General features: G+C 35.5%; 1 protein-coding gene across 1 annotated transcript; it reads left to right on the forward strand.

The window, feature by feature from the left end:
• The first annotated feature begins 532 nt into the window (after positions 1–532).
• Positions 533–15616, forward strand: LOC110276769 (uncharacterized). The gene is made up of 4 exons (XM_021133880.1): positions 533–890; positions 1005–1280; positions 1571–1669; positions 15468–15616. Exons 1-4 carry the CDS (start codon positions 533–535, stop codon positions 15614–15616), a joined length of 882 nt encoding a protein of 293 aa, XP_020989539.1.
• The last annotated feature ends 1033 nt before the right edge of the window (positions 15617–16649 follow it).

Genomic DNA, 16649 nt, shown 5'->3' on the forward strand with positions numbered 1-16649 from the left:
TATGTAAATATTCTCCGGCCAGCCTTGACTTCGCGGACTGAGTGAGGAGCCTGTTATTTTGTACCTTTGGCTTTCTATTCATACTTTTATTATCTTACGTTTGATAGTTATAGTTTGACTCACACGCAAGTTGTTTCGTTTCCGGAGCGTGGCGCTTTTCATTTTGCGATTTTGTTTTACCCATTTTTCGAGGCTCCTAGTCTATTATCTTCTTTCTACTACTATAAGTATGTATTTTATTTTTTTTAGAAGTCGTAATACCTCGCCACCTCTGCTTTACGACTTAAGCATAAGGCTCTGTGTGGTAGGGTGCTACATTATGGTATCAGAGCAGTTCGTTCCTATAGAGCCTGAGGGATGGACTGATTATGCTTCTGGGCATACTCTGGGTGTGTGTATGTGCTATTAGGATATCTGATTGATATATGTGGCATAAATGTTCATGAGCATGCATTTGGAACTTGAAGCATTAAACTTGCAATATTGAAACTGATCAACTTAATATCACTTGTTTGGTGTGTGAAGGGACCAGATGTCGACTCACGGACGCGGTTGCGGGCGAGGTAGAGGTAGGATAGGCACCGTTACTCCTGGCCCGGCAGGGAATGATCCAGTAGACTTCATGGCTGCCCTGGGAAATATGGCTGCGGCTATGCAGGCGACAGCCGAGGCACTGGGTAATCAGATAAACCAGGGTAATCACAGAAACAATAATGATGAGGACGGTCCCATGACACTTGCTACATTTTTGAAAGTTCACCCTCCGACCTTCAGGGGAACCTCAAATCCCACTGATGCAGACAATTGGATTCAAGCTATGGAACAGGCACCACAGGCTCAGCAGGTTCCTAAGGAGCAATGGGTTGAGTTTGGAACTTATCAGTTGCAGTGTGAGGCTCAGTATTAGTGGCAGGGGACACGACGTATCCTGTAGCCAGATGGCGCTGTGATTCCTTGGGAGGTTTTTCGAACAGAGTTCTATAAGAAATACTTTCCTAATTCAGCCAGAAATGCCAAGGAACTTGAACTGATGCAGTTAAAGCAGGGACAGATGACTGTTACTGAGTATACTAGTAGGTTTGAGGTGTTATGTCACTTTTCTCGTATCTGTCAAGGTGCGCCTGAAGATTTTGCTGAGTGGAAATGTATTAAGTATGAAGGAGGTCTTCGAAGTGATATTCTGAGCTTCGTTGCACCAATGGAGATCAGAGTGTTTTCGGAACTGGTAAACAAAAGTAGAGTTGCTGAGGATTGTCTGAGAAAGGCGACATCAGATAAGAGTGATCAGCAAAATTTTGTTAGGAGAGATCAAGGAAGGAACTTCGCCCCTAGAGGACAATATTTTAAGTGAGGCAGTTACACCCCACAACCACATTTGGGTCAGAATAATTTCCAGAGATTCAGTAATAATAACAGCTAGGGAAGAGGCAAAGGAAAGTAAGCTCAGACCCCACCAAATGATTTAACTTGTAGGAGGTGTGGAAAGTACCACCCGAATACTTCGTGCAGGGCTGGTTTAGGTGTATTCTACTACTGTGTGAAGCTGGGCATTTATCTTGGAATTGTCCAGAAAAGAAGAAGAATCAAGAAGCTGGAAAGGCACAACATCAGGGACGCATGTTCACTATGACAGCGGATGGTGCTGGAAGCGCAGATACTTCGATTAGAGGTAATCACGAACTGATAATCGAAATTTTCGACTGCCTTGCGTAGTAAATAACACGTAGCATTCATTGTAGTACATTACCGAGTTGTGAGCCTTGTGACTTTCAACTGAGCAATCGACTAAAGACCCCAAATGGTGAGACAGAACGATAGTGGTCAGCCTAGAAAAGTGACTAAATTCTTGGAGGATAATAATAAGAGTGGCGCAGCAGTAGTGCATCAAATTATTATGAGTATACAACTTAAGTTATACATATGGGACCGGAAATGTTGAGAGTTGTGCGGGACAATTACCTGAAACCCAGAGATGGTAAGTTATGAGGAAAAGACATGACATAGATTGAACCCATAATTGATAATCTGTTAGGTGTCAAGAGAAAGAGTAAGTTGTGATAGATTTAGGCTCAGAGGCTGAACCAGTTTCGATAGTATTACGTATAATGACACTATTAGAATCAGCAGAACTTGAGAGCTAGATGAAGCGAGTATTAGAAGAGATAAATCCGTCGTTCTAATACCAACCTGCCTTATAACTTTTCTGCATCGAGTCTATCTTGTATCTTCCGTTTTGCGTAGACTTTAAAGCCATAAGAATATCCTGAATTTACAAACAAAGCATGTCAAATCTTTCTGTATTTCTTTGACATGTTTAAGAAAGGAAGTTACGTTAGTATGAATCTTTTCCATTTTATATCAATTTTCGAGGGCGAAAATTTTTATAAGGTGGTTAGAATGTAGTGACCCTCAATTTTAAAAATATAAATATAAATAAGTTATAACTTATTTTATAAAATTAGAATTCCTTACTTTTAGAAAATTATTTTTATTATCAGTAATTGAACTAATTTTATAATAATTTAAATTTAATTAAATCCATATTATTATTATTATTATTGGATATAATTGTCATAAGTATTATATGTATATTATAAGTTTATATAGTTTTGCTTTCTAGTATTATATATTCATTATTGTTATTATATTCACTACGTTATTATTATTATTACTATTATTACGTTTATTATTATTATTATTACATGATCATCATTACTATTTCTAGTATTATTATTACTATTATTAATTATAAAGCAAAGAAACAAAAGGCGGTGTTGATTATGCATTACGATTGTATATATATGTAGGTGCCTTCTGTGGTACCTATTATTTTATTGTACCTATGGTGACTACAAAGATGTTTATCAATTAATTGTGGACATCTGGTAACTGTTTTTTTTTTTAAAACGTATCACTAAAAGTGTTGCTATATTAATTGAAATCAATGGTTAAAACAACTGGTGTACCGGTGCTCCCTGGAGCACTTGAAATGTGTCTTTTACTTTATATATATGTATATATATGTATGTATATGTATAGGAATGAGAGGCGAGAGAGAAGAGTAACCGAGAGAGAGGAACGAGAGGGCGTAAACCCCACTAAACTTCCGACTTCGATTTCTTGCAATCCGTAACTCCAATAAAAAATCTAATTTGGTAAAAGTATTTATATCATTCTCCTCTACACGTTGGCACCACTTTTGACCAGTAGAAGTTGACGATGACGTAGCTCCTCTACCCCTTGAGTTTGACCAACTGGAGTTTTAGGAGGCATAAATGATTCTGGACATTTTCTTCTTCGATAGCTCAGTTAGAAAGTTTCTCCGGAGCTTTGAATATTTTGATTCCGTACGAAGGTATAGTTTTGGTTTCTCGTAGTTAATGTTTAATGTCACGTGAAAACTTAGGTTAGAAGACCTTAAGATAGGAATGAACTGAGTGAATAATTGATGGATTGTGTATATGGTATAAAATGTGAGGTTTAGCTGTTGTCAATAATTTGCTGTTGAAGTTGGTCAGATTGGAAAAAGATTTAATATTGGTAGTTGTTTGATTATGAAATAATTTGTTACTGGAAATGATTTGAGTGACTGAGAGGTGTTTGGTTTGATAGTTGGGACCCTTGAAGGGTGGCAGAAATTTTAGTCTTAGAGGAGATATTGCCAAAATTTCTTTAAGAATTGGAATTTTGATTTGAGGTAATATTTTAAAAGGAAAAGAGATTACTATGTGGCTTGTGTATTTGAGACTATTTGTTATATACTATTGAGCTTGGAGTGTGACTCCATGGAATATTATATTTGGGGTTGGAGCTTGACTCCATGGAATATTATTGAGCTTGGGGATGCGTGCACAGAGGGACTGTCCAATGGTTAACTACCAGGACTTGTCGGGTTGGCTGTATAACCGACAGATGAGACTCATCAGCCATAGGACAGGCATACATCATATGCATTTGTTTGTTTGCTTGAGTGTGCTTTGTTTTGGTTTGCTTAATTGTTTAATTCTGCTTATCCGCCACTTGTTTTACTTGCTGTAAATACTTCTCTACCTGTGCTTTTCTTGCTTGAACTATATGTGTATGTTTTCTGAGAAATCCTTCTTGGCGAAGGTGTGAGGAGAGAGGATTGTTCCACCAATGATTTGGAGGATTAGAGGAGACAGAACGTGAATTATTAGGTTAAAGTTAGATTCAGAACTAGAATACCTTAGACAACTTACCTAATTTCTGGTTTAGTTGAATTCTTAAGCTGAAATCTGAGTGTTGAAGTTCTAGGAATGCCTCTGGCTTTCCCGAGACCTTTTATATTAACTATGCGGGCACCTTTACCATACTGAGAACCTCCGATTCTCATTCCATACTATGTTGTTATTTTTCAGATGCAGGTCGAAAGGTATCTCATTAGGCGTCTGGACACCTGAAGCGAAGTGGTTACTGGGTTATTTTGGTGTGTAGTGATGTATATACACATACTTAGCTTTCTCTCTATATAACTTGTTCTTTTTGATCCTCCTAGAGGGTTATGGAGAGGCAGGGTTTTGTTTATGTACATTTTGGGTTTTGGATATATATATATATGTAAATATTCTCCAGCCAGCCTTGACTTCGCAGACTGAGTGAGGAGCTTGTTATTTTGTACCTTTGGCTTTCTATTCATAGTTTTATTATCTTACGTTTGATAGTTATAGTTTGACTCACACGCAAGTTGTTCCTTTTCCGGAGCGTGGCGCTTTTTATTTTGCGATTTTGTTTTACCCATTTTTCGAGGCTCCTAGTCTATTATCTTCTTTCTACTACTATAAGTATGTATTTTATTTTTTTTAGAAGTCGTAATACCTCGCCAACTCTACTTTACGACTTAAGTGTAAGGTTCTGTGTGGTAGGGTGCTACAGGATCCACTGCCGGTAAGGGCGTACTTGCTTCTAGTTTTCATATTTTTTTTGAATTCTTGGAACCTTGTTGTCACTGCTTGGCTATTACAATTACTGTCATTTGAGATTCGGGCCACTGCCACACTTGAGGTAGTTGCCAAAGCTGTTGCCGCTCCGTTGCCTCATTTCTCTTTAGCCGTAGTGAGTTATTCTAGCCTTGAAATCCTTACCGCTATTATTTTGCTATAAATTATTGAGAATTACGTGATGTTAATATCTCAGGGTTGAGTTTTGAAAATTGTATGATTAAAATAAAAGCCGATGTGGTGTCATCCTACTTCGTTTCTCGCAGTGAGACTATTTGGTTCTGTTCCTGTTTATCACAATATTCTATCACTGATTCTATTTTAATTCCACTTAATATCAACTCCGCGTTAATCCCGATTTATGTCAGATAAGTCGTCGTTACTGTGAACCTTGATTGTCGTCGTTGATATTGCCTAGAACACAATGAGGTTGCTGCCGCGAATTAAGAATAAAAAGGGATTCAACTTTTGAGGTTGGGGTTTGTTTTAATAAGAAAATATTTTGGGGTTTGAATACCTGATAAGTTTAGTAGATTAATGCAAATGGATTAATGCCTGTGATGTGAATGATTTTCTGTCGAGATTGATATGTTGCGTTGTTATCGAATTGGTTGATTTCTGGCTTTTTGGTAAAATGGATTGAATCTTTGGATTTTAGTTTTCTTTGATTTAAACCGATAATGATTGGTCATTAAACACCAGATTTGAAAACGTTGAATTGAAAGGTTGGTTTTTGTTGAGTTGGGGTTGAAAAGAAAGGACTCGTGATGGGTGGCAAACTTCGATTTTTAGGGGAGGTGCTACCGATATTTTTCTACGAATTTGGGACTGGTTTGGGTATGATTTCAAAAACTGAGTTTGATTTGAATTAATTGTCAAAAGAGACAAGTTTTAAATGTTTTAAAGGATTTCAAAGAGAATCAGATTTCTATTACTTGGTTGATTTATGATTTTAACTTATTTGGTTTTTATAATAATGAGAAGAGATTTGGTTAATTAGCTAGGGATACTAAGAAGTAAATTAATTATAAATTCCAGGGTTTGGGAATAGGAGTGTGAGTTTGAAGGTTATGCTTGAGATTGAGAAAGTGATTGTGATGTTGAATGGTAATTAAATATGATGATGAAGGATGATAATAGGCGAGTTTAATACTATTGAATATGAGATTGCGAATGAGATTGAATACAAGATTGAGAATGAGATCGATGATGAGATTGATTATGATTATGAAATGATATTGAATATGATTCTGATTGTGATACATCTGCCTGGGTAGATGTAGTGGAGTGATTCCACTTGCTCCTGGATGTGGTGAGATATACCTGCCTGGGTAGATGCAGTGGCGTTGTTTCACTTGCTCCGGATTTGGTTTGAGACTCCTGGGGTAGATGCAGTGGTTAGCCTCCACTTGCTCCCAGTCGAGAATAACTTGGTATTTGAGAAATTATATGATTTTCGAATTTCCTTGGGTTGATGCAATGGGTTGGCTCCACTTGCTCCAGGTTGAGATCCGAGATTCTGTTGACCCTGTGTCATAAGATATGGCTGGACACTTAGACCTTTCCGGATGAGCTCTCTCCCATGGATATTTTATTTTAATTGTTTATGATTTTGAGCTTGGGGATGCCTGCTCGCAGGGACTGTCCAATGGTTAGCTACCAAGATATGTCGGGTTAGCTTTGTAACTGACAGATGATATCATCGGCCATAGGGTAGGCATACATCATTTGCATATGTTTAAATTGTTTGGGTTTGCTTAATTGTATTGGTTTGCCTAATTCTATATGCCATACTATGTGATTATGTGCTATTTGCCTTGTGAATCTACTTGTGTATTACTTGTCTGTATTGCTTGTGTTTGTACAACTGAGAGATCCCTCATGCTGAGGGTGGTGACACTGAGGATTGTACTTGATATTGATAATGAGATGTTTGCTGAAAATTGAGTTTAATACTGAATTGCTGAGTTATATGTTGATAGAATGTGGTAGTGGAAAGAGATAGGCTGAACGGAGTGTTGGATAAAAGTTTGAGAATGTATGTTGTAGCTATACCCGATTTAGATTTGAATGGAGTAGGTTATTGGGTAGGAAGCTCTTTAGACATGCTTGTGGTCTTTATAAATTTTAAACTATTCACTGTATTAATTTGTAAACTAAAGAAGTTTCCTTATGGCTTTTCAAAGTAATACTTTTCATAAAGCATTTTTCAAAAGGTTATTTCAAGGATTAACTACTTTTAAAATGAAACTAATTCTATTTGCAAGTATTTCTTTGCTTTGATGGTATTTCCGTCCCTACATAGAACGTGTGGTTTGTTCTCACCCTAAAATCTTTCATCCTTTCTGTGACACAGGTTCAAAGATTTAGTTTGAAGCTGCGGGTGATTATTGACTTTATTTATGAGTTAAGTTACTTTCATAGAGCTCCTTCGCTTGATGCTTAAGATTTTTATTTTATACAAAGGGATAGGTGTTGTATCTGAGTTTTATTTTGATTTACTTGTATAAGATTTATTATTATTAGTAATTATGTTATTATTACTTTGGTATATGATTTGTAATGAGTTGAAAATAATTTTCTGACATTTTATTAAAGATTGAAACTCGATATTGAACGAAAGGTTCAATATTAAATAGTTAATAAGGAAAATAGGTTAGTAACGCCTTACTTTTGGTACGATCATGACGTACTGGAAGTGGGTCGTTACATTATGGTATCAGAGCAGTTTATCCTAATTAGAACCTTGGGAGTGGACTGATTATGTTTCATTGCATACTCTAAGTGTTTGTCATGTTATAGGTCTTATCTGGATGACGAGTATTAGAGCTTTATGCACGTGACTGCCTGTTGATTAACGATGTTAGCTTTCCATTGCATATCTGGTGATATTAAGTCTGGCCAACTTAATTTTGATGGTTTATGTTTACGAAAAAGTTGACGGGTTATCATAGACGAGATACGAGTAATAAGTAACGAATACTACGGGGTTTAGGAAACAATAGAGGTTGCTTCTTGAGGTTACTCAGTTATTTATCTTATTCTTTCATGGTTTACCTTGAAGTTCCTGTTTGGGATTTCTTTCTTGGAAAGTAAACTGCTTATTCTCTAATCCTGTTCCTTGTGCATATGCATATGTCTGCTTACATTCTTTGGATATCTACCTTGTTTTGTTTAAACTCATTTTCTTGACTCATGTACTCTTTGATGTACTTTTAACTTGTTTGATATATCAAAATGATTATTGAAATCTTTGAGATTTTATTGTTAATTGAGTTGTCTTATGAGTTTTGTATTCATTCGGATCAGCTGAAAACCTGTTTGGTTTGACGTGCTCGTAAACCCTATTTGAATTCCCTTGATTTAAGTTTCTTCTAAAAAAATGTGAATTGATTTTTCTTTTTAGCACACCTTAGTATTCTTGAATATTCTTATGAGGTTGTGAATTCAAGTACTCTCGAAATTTTGTTTTAAACCTTTTTAAATAAGTTTCTGATTTATTTTTGTGCAAGGTTGACATTGACTTTGCATTCCTTTACTTAAGTTGTGCATCTCTTTGCTGTAATTTGATCATGTTTTGGTGCGACATAACCATCTCCAAAAAAATAATAATAAAAAATTAAAATAAATTAATAAATTAATAAATAAATATCGCTTTTAACTCAACGTATATTCCTTTATCTTACACTTTGAAAATTTTTGTATGCAGTTTAAACCTGTTTGTTTGTAATGCATCCTCTATCCTTTTTGTGAGCAAAACTTTATCTCAGTTTTCTTTCCAACCAGATTGTAGTTTTCATACATGTTTTTGTTTAGTTGGTACCTAAATACTTTTGAAATGTATTTGAAAAAATATAATTTTGCTCTTAGCCAAATTAATCTTTCTTTTTTCAAACTTTGCATAGTTTATTCCAACTTGAATTTATATTGGGATAAAGCCACATTTATGCTTTTGTTATTCTTTTGAAGGATGTTTGTTGCTTATCTTTTCTTTTAGATTGCGAAGTGGATTTTTTGCAAGTTTTTCATTCTTTTATGAACAATGTATTCGAAAATATTTTTAATCGTACTTTTGAGTTCTATGAGCTTTGTCTTGGGTTTGAGATATTCTTTTCTGTAAACCTCATACTCCTTCGACTCAGCTTGAATTTGTTTCAAATTAATGCACTATTTTTCTTCGCATTGATTCTATCGAATTTTCTTTATTCAAAAGTTATCATTGAAGTTACCAATTGAACCCTTTCCTGCAATCTTCATTTTTGTGCATCCTATTTATTTGTAATTTCATTCATTCTTTCAAATTCTTATGAGTGTTGTCCTTGTCACTTGTCTTTCCTTTTAAAATCTTGTGTCCTGATGTAAACTCGAGATTTGTTTGTATCACGTACGACCTTTAGATATAGTAGACGATACGTTAGTTCTTAGGATACGGTTGATGGATGTGGAAGGTGAAGCTTGTAAGTGTGCGATGCCACAGAATGTTGTAGAACTTTGTTTTACGCAAAAAAAAGTTTTGTTTATATTGGGCTTGTGACCGGTACTGAGTTTGCGATGTGATTAATGAGGCTGAGAGCTTATGGATGAATCGTTCAATAGAGTACAGTTGGGAGTTGTGAAAGGGAGCTATGTTAAAGCCTTGAATGACTTGCGTATTACTTTAATTTTCAAGGATGAAATTTTTTTTAAGGTAGATAGAATGTAAGACCCAAAATTTTTAGAAAATCTTATTATGAGCTAAATTAAATTTATTTATTCATTAAAGACTTTAATCTCAGAACTTATTTTATTAAAGATAATTAAAGCAAATTTCGGTAAATTGAGTTTAAAATAAGTTAAGATTTTTTATCTGATTTTATAATTATTGAGTATTTTATATATTTAAATTATAAATTTTAGTAGTTGTAAAATAATAAGAATTTTATATGATTTTATTTAAATAATTGAGATTTTAGAATTTAATATTCAAAATTTTATAAACAAAGAAAATTAATTATATTATCTCTAATTTTAAATTAGAATACTTGATTGAAAGTCCATTTAGCAAATTGATAATTAAATAATATTTTCAAAGTAATTTTGAGGGATTAAATTAGATTTAAAAACTACCATATAACCTAATTTGATTTAGAATTTGCCAAACTCCAACTTAACCAAAATATCCCAAATTTTAAATTTGTCCCAAATCAAATCCTAACCCTAAAAATTAAACACACAAAACCCTAACCCCTTTTTTCCCATATCAGCCGTCACCCCCTTCTTCCAGCTATACATGCACACACACAGAAATAAGGGAAGATGAAGGGGGAAGAAAGAAACGGGAAGAGAAGAGGGGAAGAGGAAGGACGGCATCGGCAGGTATCACTACCACCGCGCCATCGTGTCGCCGTTAAAGGAGAGGAAGACGCGAACCGTAGCGACGAAACGGAGGAGAGAGCGCACGCACAGGGGAGGAAGAGCCGCCACTGTCGTCGCGTCTTGCTACCGTTGCCTCCACTAAACTTGCCGTCGTCTCCATGGAAGTCGAAGAAAGAGTTCACAAAGAGTGAGAGAGATACTGACGGGAGATTGTTGCACGTGAGAGGAAGTGGATCCATTCGCGTCACTGTCGTCGTTCCGTGCTGCCGCGTCCTACCACCCCTACTGCTGGGCCGCCGTCACTATAAGAAATAAAATGCGCGAGAGAGAGGACAGCAAGCTTTGCCGGAACTCCGTCATTGCCTAGCTATCGCTGTCACTGTCAGTCACGTTGCCAAGTTTCTGTTGCAGGGATCCACTGCTGGTAAGTGCGTACTTGCTTCTAGTTTTTATTTTTTTAATTCTTGGAACCTTGCTGTCATTGCCTGGCTATTACAGTTGTTGTCATCAGAGATTTGGGCCGCAGCCGTCACTTGAGGTAGTTGCCGGAGCTATTGCCGCTCCGTTACCTCATTTCTCTTTAGCCGCAGCGAGTTATTCTAACCTTGAAATCCTTACCGCTATTATTCTGCTATAAGTTATTGAGAATTTTGTGATGTTAATATCTCAGGGTTGAGTTTTAGAAATTGTATGATTAAAATAAAAGCCGATGCGGTGTCATCCTGCGTCGTTTCTTGCGATGAGATTATTTGGTTTAATTCTGCTTAATATCAACTTCGCGTTAATTTCGATTTATGTCAGATAAGTCATCGTTATTGTGAACCTTGATTGTCGTTGTTGATATTGCCTAGAAGTCAATGAGGTTGCTGCCGCTAGTTAAGAATAAAAAGGGATTCGACTTTTGTGGTAGGGGTTTGTTTTAATAAGAAAATTTTTTGGGCTTTGAATACTTGATAAGTTTAGTATATTAATGCAAATGTATTAATGCCTATGATGTGAATAATTTTCTGTTGAGATTGATATGTTGTGTTGTTATCGAATTAGTTGATTTCTGAATTTTTGGTGAAATGAATTGAATCTTTGGGTTTTGGTTTTCTTTGATTTAAATCGATAATAATTGGTCATTAAATGCCAAATTTTAAAACGTTGAATTGAAAGGTTGGCTTTTGTTGAGTTGGGGTTGAAAAGAAGGGACCCGTGATGGTGGCAAACTCCGATTTTAGGGGAGGTGATGCCGAAATTTTTCTAAGAATTTGGGATTGGTTTGGGTATGATTTCAAAAACTGAGGTTGATTTGAATTAATTGTCAAAAGAGACAAGTTTTAAATGTTTTAAAGAATTTCAAAGAGAATCCAATTTCTATGACTTGGTTGATTTATTATTTCAACTTATTTGGTTTTTATAATAATGAGAAGAGATTTGGTTAACTAGCTAGGGATAGTAAGAAGTAAATTAATTATGAATTCCAAGGTTTGGGAATAAGAGTGTGAGTTTGAAGGTTATCTTTGAGACTGAAAAAGTGATTGTGATGATGAATAGTAATTAAATATGATTATGAAGGATGATGATAGGCGAGTTTAATACTATTGAATATGAGAATGAGAATGAGATTGAATGCGAGATTGAGAATGAGATTGATGATGAGATTGATTATGATTATAAAATCATATTGAATATGATTCTGATTGTGATATACCTGCCTGGGTAGATGCAGTGGAGTGATTCCACTTGCTCCGGGATGTGGTCAGATATACATGCCTGAGTAGATGCAGTGGCGTTGTTCCACTTGCTCTGGGTTTGGTTTGAGACTCCTAGGGTAGATGCAGTGGTTAGCCCCCATTTACTACCAGTCGAGAATAACTTGGTATTTGAGAAATTATCTGAGTTTTGGATTTCCTTGGGTAGATGCAGTGGGTCGGCTCCACTTGCTTCAGGTTGAGATATGAGATTTTGTTGACCCTGCGTCGTAAGATGTGGCTGGACAGTTAGACCTTCCCGGATGATCTCTTCTCCCCCATGGATATTTTATGTTGATTGATTATGATTTTGAGCTTGGGGATGCGCACTCGTAGGGACTGTCCAATGGTTAGCTACCAGGATATGTCGGGTTGGCTTTGTAACTGACAGATGATATCATCAGCCATAGAACAAGCATACATCATTTGCATATGTTTGAATTGTTTGGGTTTGCTTAATTGTATTGGTTTGCCTAATTGTATATGTCATACTATGTGATTATGTGCTATTTGCCTTACTTAAATCTACTTGTGTATTACTTGTCTGCGTTACTTGTGTTTGTACAACTGAGAGATCCCTCATGCTGGTGGTGGTGACGCTGATGGTTGTACTTGATATTGATAATGAGATGTTTGCTGAAAATTGAGTTTAATACTGAATTGCTGAGTTATATGCTAATAGACTGTGGTAGTGGAAAGAGATAGGCTGAAGGGAGTGTTGGATAAAAGCTTGAGAATGTATGTTGTAGCTATACCTGGTTCAGATTTGAATGGAGTAGGTTATTGGGTAGAAAGCCCTTTAGACACGCTTGTGATCTTTCTCTATTTTAAACTGCTCATCGTACTATTTTGTAAGCTAAAGAAGTTTCCTTACGGCTTTTCAAAGTAATACTTTCCATAAAGCATTTTTCAAAAGGTTATTTCAAGGATTAACTACTTTTAAAATGAAACTAATTCTATTTTCAAGTATTTCTTTGCTTTGATGGTATTTCTGTCCTTACTGAGAACCTGTGGTTTATTCTCACCCCAAAATCTTCTACCCTTTTAGTGATACAAGTTCAAAGATTTAGTTTGAAGCTACGGGCGATTATTGACTTTATTTATGAGTTAAGTTACTTTCATAGAGCTCCCTCACTTGTTGCTTAAGATTTTTACTTTATACAGAGGGATAGGTGATTTTGATTTACCTGTATAAGATTTATTATTATTAGTAATTATGTGATTATTATTACTTGGTGGTGTTTGGTATATGATTTGTAATGAGTTGAAAATAATTTTTTGGCATTTTATTAAAGATTGAAATGCGATATCGAATGAAAGGCTCAAAATTAAATAGTTAATAAGGAAAATAGGTTAGTAACGCCTTACTTTTGGTACGATCATGACGTACTGGAAGTTGGGTCGTTACAAAAAGTATAGGGAGACAATGAGAATATTAAACAATATGAACAATAGATATGTTGGATGTTCAATTCAATAGGTATGCAGATAATTTGTTGATTATGATGATTATGTTGATTCAATGGATATGTTGGATATTCAATTCAATAGGTATGCATAGTTAACAATGGCTAGATGTTCAATTCACTAGGTGTGCAGATGGTTATCTATAGAAAATAAGTTGTTTCAACCTGCTTTTTCATTAGTCATGAACACATATATATACATCTTTAGATATGAAACTATATCACATCTTTCCTATCTTAAAAGACATAATTTTCTATCTTAATAATAAATATAGAGTACTATAACAACTCTAATTTTTGCATTAACGCGAGTTTTTTTAATAATAATATTTTGGAGCGATTAGTTTTATTATGATGAGTCGATTTCGAACCCTAAAGTAAAATAGATGGTAATATAATTTTATTATTATCCTATTTATTTATTCTACTTGCTCTAATTATAATGGAACTTAGATAATAATATTAATATTATTATCAAGTTTGACTTTTACCGATAAAAATTATTTATTGGTATTTCTTGATGAACTTAGAATTGCTAATGCTTCATCAAATATCTTTTAATTCCTAAGTTACTAATATCATTTATGTTAATAACTAATGCATATTTAACCTTATTATTGTTGTTGTTGTTGTTGTTGTTGTTGTTGTTGTTGTTGTTGTTGTTGTTGTTGTTGACCGAAAGAAGAAAAAAAAAAGAAAAAAAAACATGGAATCACATTAAACAATAGCATTTCGTGTTATACAACCTTAATCATCATCATATATTATGATCATCATATTCCTTCATTCTTTTCCCAAGTGACCGAACAAAATGAAGAAAGGAAAAAGGAAGCTTGTGACACCTAACTACTTATCATTGTAAGCATGACACCTAATCAATTTATATCATATTAATCATCATCAACTAACCTCATTGGATTTTATTTCATGCACTGTGAGAACAGAAGTGACCGAGAGTGAGAGAGAGAGAACCATAACCCCACCGAACTTTCGGCTTCAATTTCTTGCGATCCATAACCCCAATAAAAAATCTAATCTGGTAAAAGTGTTCGTGTCCTCCTCCTCTATACATTAACGTTACTTTTGTCCGGTGGAAGTCGACGGTGATGTAGCTCCCCTACCCCTTGAGTTTGGCCAATTGGAGTTCTAGGAGACACAGATGATTCCTGACATTTTCTTCTTCGACGGCTCGGTCGGAAAGTTTCTCCAGAGCTTTGAGTATTTTGATTTCGTACGAAGGTAGGGTTTTGGTAAATTCTCACCGGTTAAATTGGTATTTGATAAGTGAATTGGTGTTATGATTATTGTCGATTGAATTTGACTAAATTTATATTGAATTTTTGTGATATATTGATATTTGTGATAAGTTTGAGGTTTAGAGGGTTTAAGTGCAGTCAGGAACTGAGTTATTCTGATGAATTTGATTTCTGGATTATGATAGGATAATTTGAAAATGTTGGAACTTGTTTGGTTTGATCTATTGGAAATAATTTAAAAAGAGCGTGAAAAATGGTTTGAAAGGAACCCGAGAAGGGTGGCAGAGTCCGGATTTTAGGAGAAAGGCCGCCGAAATTTTGTTCTAAGTCTTAATAATTTATTTGAAATTTTATTTGGAAGAAAAAAATTGAATTTGAGAACTTGTAGTATTTGATTTTTGATTTATTAAGAAAATAGTTATATGTAAGATTTAATTCATTTAAGAAAAGTATATATTTTGAGTTCAATTTATTTAAAAAATAATTATTTTACAATTTTAAATTATTTAAGAAAAGTATTATGTTTTAAGTTTGACTTAAATAAAAAAAAGGGCTTATGTTTTGAATTTTACTTAAGGATTTCGTTCGGAGAATTATTAGTGAACTTTAAAAATAAATAGCTAAGGTGCTGATGTGAAAATGTTAAGCCGTGGACTTTATGTGTGAATGGTTGTACGGGGATGTCCGTGTAAATAGAATGGCTTCCAGGAGAAAGGGGACACATGCTTCAGCTAGAGAATCAGTGCCTGCAAGAGGTTGAAACCTTGCAAAGGTTATGCCGCTGGAATGCCTTATCTGACTTGCGAGTCAGATTGCGTCGATTGCGAGTCGAAACTGACAAATGAGCTCATTACCTGCGATAGGACTAGACATGCATCATCCTTGTTGTGCATTTGCATTTTACTTGATGCGGTGAAATTGTTTGTGATTATCTTCCTGTGTTTATGCATTCCTTATTGCTACTCTGAATTGTAGTAGATACTTTTCTGTGACACTTGTATATTTTATTGTGAATTACTTGAACTGTGGTAGTCTTGACTAAACTAACTACCCTCGACCCTACTAAGAACTCCCCGGATCTTACCCCCTTTGCTTCCTCCCCTTCAGATGGAGACTAGAGTTATATTTTACGAGATGAACCCTCCCTATATATATGAGGACATTGTACAGTATAGGTTTTACGTAGTAGGTGCAGAGATTAGGACCTGTATGTACATTCTGCGTAACCCCTTTCGTCACCCGATTGACACTCCACTGTTTAACCCCGACATGCCTTACAAGTTCCAGCTACAGTGGCTCCTCCCGAATGCTCTATTTCACCCGTTTCATGACGAGCTCGTGCCTCACCAGCATCCCGATCAGCCTGCGGATCAGGCAGACCCTGATCTTGAGCCCATGGAGGAGCATATTTCAGAGCCCATACTGGAAGAGGACATCCCAGCAGAGCAGATCTCAATATCGTCATCCGAGCCATCTTCTGAGGAGCCGCTCACCGCCTCTATTAGTGGACTGGCGAGTGCTGGTCAGACCAGTAGCACGAGTGCCAGTGCCCCTCCTGAGATTATAGAGATTTTTTTATGACGAAGACATTTATCTTAAGGTGTGTTCTGATATAATTGTGATCTCCTCTGATGATGATAGCTGAAGCCTTCAAGTTGAGGTTGTGTCTTTTGATAGTTTTTTTGTGTTAGCTTAGCATTTGTGTTAGTCTCTCACTTTAGATCAGACTCACTGAGAGAGTAGGGTGTATATATTTGACTAGGCTAGTTTGGGCACCAGTTTAGGGTTTTTTGTATGAACCAGGGCTCGGAGTGTTGATTTGTACATAGTAGCAAGATGTGAAGGGTTGTATGCTAATTTACAATATATATATATATA

Source organism: Arachis duranensis, chromosome 10 (assembly GCF_000817695.3).
Source record: "Arachis duranensis cultivar V14167 chromosome 10, aradu.V14167.gnm2.J7QH, whole genome shotgun sequence".
NCBI lineage: Eukaryota > Viridiplantae > Streptophyta > Magnoliopsida > Fabales > Fabaceae > Arachis > Arachis duranensis.

Excerpts from the sequence above, each read along its gene's own strand:
- LOC110276769 (XM_021133880.1), top strand. The coding sequence starts at position 533 with ATGTCGACTCACGGACGCGGTTGCGGGCGAGGTAGAGGTAGGATAGGC. Across the intron at positions 1,281-1,570 it reads AAAGGCGACATCAGATAAGA|AAAAGAAGAAGAATCAAGAA; the intron begins GTGATCAGCAAA and ends GGAATTGTCCAG. Across the intron at positions 1,670-15,467 it reads CGCAGATACTTCGATTAGAG|AATGGCTTCCAGGAGAAAGG; the intron begins GTAATCACGAAC and ends CCGTGTAAATAG.